The sequence below is a fragment of the Papaver somniferum genome, chromosome 5 (assembly GCF_003573695.1).
Source record: "Papaver somniferum cultivar HN1 chromosome 5, ASM357369v1, whole genome shotgun sequence".
Classification (NCBI taxonomy): domain Eukaryota; kingdom Viridiplantae; phylum Streptophyta; class Magnoliopsida; order Ranunculales; family Papaveraceae; genus Papaver; species Papaver somniferum.
In genome coordinates, this window is record NC_039362.1 from 11,955,630 (window position 1) to 11,959,852 (window position 4,223).

The following is a 4,223-nucleotide window of genomic DNA, read 5'->3' on the forward strand; positions in this document are numbered from 1 at the left end:
AAATAGAAGGTAGAGAACTCACATTTCATCTCTCTGTCTTCGTGAACGCCTCCTCCCCAGCAATGTAGGTATAATTCTATCATCTTCTCTTTCCAATTCTGGGCTGACGATCTCAAATTCTGGTTCAGGTTCATTATTTAGGTTGATCTCCATTTCCAAAGAAACACAGAATGAAGAGAGGTTGAAGATTAGAGTGAAGTATGATACCCATTATAAAGACTGGGAAAAAGTTACCAGTTCCATTTTGGGTTAAGGGCTAAAATGCTCGAAATGGAAAACCGTGTTTGAGTAGTTAAAGGTCACCTTCAACTTCACCACAATTGCACCATGAGATTCCTCCATTTCCATTCTTGACCCATTCTGTCACAACACCAATTCCTGCCCTTGTGATTCTCCATCACACAATTCCACCAAATGAACATCACAAGTTTCACCTGCAATGCCCATCTATATCCCTGCTCAAGATTGATTAACCCCAAACTGCAATCCAGAAACCCTAAATTCCTTCTTTGTCTAAAACCCAAATTCTCCATCTGGTCTTCACTGAACCCTAGACTAGCAAACCCCATCTCTCAGATCCACTGATTCATTTACTAGCTCTCAATTCCTCCTTTCCTCCACTGAGATTTCTAATAAAAATGGAGCAGCGCCGCCATTTTTCATTTTGGTATAGAAAGAAAGAAAGAAAAAAGTACTACTCAATAAACAGTATATGCGTCTGAAACTTGTTGACCTAGTTCGAAACCAGCTCTAGGCCCCGAGTCTTGATAAGGGCAACCACTCACTACATATCACATGATGGACGCCCAGTTTTCTTTTAATTCCAACCGTACAAGTTCATTTTACGTCCAGGTTTCTTTTAATTCCAACCGTAGAATCCGATTTTACGCCCAGTTTTCTTTTAATTCCAACCGTAGAAGTGATTTTACGTCCAGGTTTGGATTATTTTCAACAGTAGAAGTGGTTTTACGTCCAGGTTTGGATTAATTCCAACCGTAGAATTTTATTTGCATGTAGTTTTACGTCCAGGTTTGAATTAGTTCCAACCGTAGAAGCTCATTCTACGTCCAGGTTCCTTTTAATTCCAACAGTGGAAGTGATTTTACGTCTAGGTTTGGAATATTTCCAACCGTAGAAGTGATTTTACGTCTAGATTTGGATTATTTCCAACCGTAGAAGTTTATTTTACGGCCAGTTTTCTTCCCACAAAAACTTTGTCCCAGAATTCACCAAGTATACAACAAAATTCATTAATTTAATTTTTATCTAATTAAATTAAATTAAAATTAACTAAATAAGGGTTGTTTAGTCATTGCAAAATTATTTGAGATAATGAGTTTTTGATATTACTTATGGGTGACCCGTTTTTGTCCTATTAGGTGACGCCCCTCTAATGGAATGTGACGCCCCAATAACAGCCTTCTTTTTATAACCCAAATGAAATACAAGTCCTAGTTGTATTGCCAACTACTTGTGTTCCATTTTTGAAGTTCGATGGTGATTCAAAACTTATTCGAGTCCCCCTTAAGGCATTGCACTAGTGTAAGAAGAATATTTGGACAATGAAAAGAAGAATTCAAAGATATTAAAGAGCAAAAAAACAAAAATTTGCTTAAAAAATGCTACCTAATACAAGAGGGTTTGGGAAAGGATGGATGGTTTTCATGTGGGGGATAATTAGATGTTGAATTTGTGAAAGTAACTTGAAATTGATAGCCGTACAAGAGAACCTATGAATCTTCCAAGACTGTTGTATGATTATTATTTCTCTTTCATGTCATGAATATTCTAGCGTTTTATTTTATCAAATCAATAGTCTTAGGAGTGTATGTATGTGGGCTAAAGAGCGGTTGAGTCATTTGGCAAATGTTATATGTATCTTCTTCGACCCTAGCTAAGCACAATATGCTTGCTTTTTACAAAAACTGAAATTCGGAGATTAAAAGTTGATAAACGCATTCAATGTACATGAAGCTCTCCATGGCCGTATTTAGCTAATTGTATAGTATAAGCTTTGGTCAGACACTATCTTAGAAAAACGTAGGAAGAGCTTCAATGGTTCAAACGATATACAAGTGAAAATAATTATCTTCTTAATCGATCACAGAGATTATGATCTCTAACTGGCCAAGCAACTTTTTTGGGTTCTCGGATATTTTTTGAGTGTTAATTTTGGGAAACTCTATAATTTCCTTAAATTGGCTAATTCTTATTCTAACTATGTTAGAACTCAAACTCCCAATTCTTTTGAGGGACGAAAAAAAATCAGACTATTTGCAACAACATACCAATAACATGGGAATCTTTAGTGAGTTTCATCCGTGATGACCAATAAAAAAACAGGGAGATTATGCGTGAAGACCTAAACTTTAAAAACGTAAAAGCTGCAAGTATTCAGCTTAAGTATAGAAGATAAACAATTTTTCAGCACCCCAGCCCAAATACAAGAGGCTTAGTGCCCCTGAAGTTATACATATCCAGAACCAGTTTATGTCGTGCCCTACAGTTCTACATGTCTAGAACTAGACATAACCCGATTAAATCTAAAAATGGAGCGGACAATTGCCTTTAAAGCACCATGTTGCCTTTATGATCATATTATCGACAAGAAGAGGGAGACTGAAAAAACTAACCCTTCCACAAACACCTCGTACTCGCCCGTACCCTTGCCCTTTTTCTGTTTTTCACTTACAATTACACGCTCAACTGTTGGTACGCCCTGCATGAAGGAGACAAGCAAAGGAGGTGAGATTAGATCACAGACCACCCACTCTAGCAGCTTGATAAATTGGCAATCATCTTTCTTTTTCTTGTTTAAACAATATACTTTTACGGCAGCTGGAATCTAGAATAGAGTGTAATATCTCACCATTACAACAACTTCCGGAAGCATGGATTTCAAAGAGTGCAGTGCAAAGTGAATCTTGGTTCTATCTTTCTCAGGAGAGCGAATTTTCAGACTTCTATCATACAGTACCTCAATATACCGCGACAGGACCACAATTCTGTCACAGATGATATTTAAGAATTACCTTGAAATAAACATTAATGGTGCTATGTGCAGTATATGAATTCCTCACCTGTTCTGGATATAATTTTGATTTTGGAGGACTTAATTTTAATTTAGGATGATCCAAGAGAGACTGTTGTACACTTGTAGCAGAAATCTTCAACTGTGAACACCGAATCAATTCCATATCCAGCTTAACAGGTATGTATGCTCCGCGTGATTCGAGAACTATTTTCATGCTTTCTGCAATCTGCATATAAAGTCATCATGTTTGATGTAAATTTAAACTCCTGGAATGGTACACTTACTGATCTCCGAAAGATTGCGACTACTATGTGCCTTTTCATGGAAGAAAACAAGGTTGCATTTTGCATGGCAATGGAGAAGAAAAATGAGACAAAATCAGAGATAGTAATGAATGAATGCTTCTAAAAAACATACCTCGCCGAGAACTGTTTTTTCTATAGAGCCTTTCACCATGCGTGCAGATCTAACATCTCTATCACACTCAAGCTTAGCAGCAATAATAGGTGTACTTATATTTTTAGCACCGTTTATAATTTCCTTGATGCGAGGAACTCCAAGTGTAACATCTGATGCCGAGTCAAAGGATCACACTGAAAACTAATTAATAGTCACAGTTTCTGAAAAGAGTGGATTATGGTAACTTATGGTCATGGCAAAAGGACACAATGTTAGCTATTATCCTTCTCTTTCACATTACTAACCCCTACAGACTTACTAGAAGTGCACCTTACTTTGTCTGGACATGAGAGTAAAATGGGCAATCAAAGATTTAGTAGGAACTAAATCTAGCAAAGACTTGTTAGAAAAAGAGAAGAATAATATGAAAATAAATGTAATCAAATAAAGGATACTCATGCTAGCAACTCCAGCAAAGTGGAATGTTTTCAAAGTCATCTGTGTCCCAGGTTCTCCTATACTTAAATGTGTTGGGTATAACTAACATATGCCGATTTATGTAAAGTCAATTGCCCAATCACCGCCTACAAAATCCCGAACATAGTACAGGTGTTATGTGTCACTCATTTAACCAGTAACTCCCTTTGAAGATTTTAAAGAGGTGGCATTCTGTAAGATGTGGAGTTTGCATTCCCATGACTTTTCATACAAAATGATTCCTTGAAACAGAAGCCCTTAAATCCTTAATGCTTCACAGTGAAGCTATGTTAGACAATCTAATATGACACCT

General features: G+C 36.8%; 1 protein-coding gene across 2 annotated transcripts; it reads right to left on the reverse strand.

Moving 5' to 3' along the window:
* Nucleotides 1–2,281: 2,281 nt before the first annotated feature.
* On the reverse strand, nt 2,282–4,191 carry LOC113277270 (DNA-directed RNA polymerase III subunit 1-like). 2 transcript variants are annotated; one of them, XR_003324826.1, is made up of 5 exons: nt 3,889–4,191; nt 3,452–3,603; nt 3,081–3,260; nt 2,870–3,005; nt 2,282–2,719 (listed from the first exon to the last, which is right to left on the reverse strand). XR_003324826.1 is itself a non-coding variant. In XM_026526407.1 (5 exons), exons 1-5 carry the CDS (start codon nt 3,929–3,931, stop codon nt 2,594–2,596), a joined length of 609 nt encoding a protein of 202 aa, XP_026382192.1. In that variant the 5' UTR covers nt 3,932–4,191; the 3' UTR covers nt 2,282–2,593. The 2 variants fall into 2 exon arrangements, 1 of the variants encoding a protein (XP_026382192.1); XM_026526407.1 differs by having other exon boundaries at nt 2,870–2,977.
* Nucleotides 4,192–4,223: the final 32 nt, after the last annotated feature.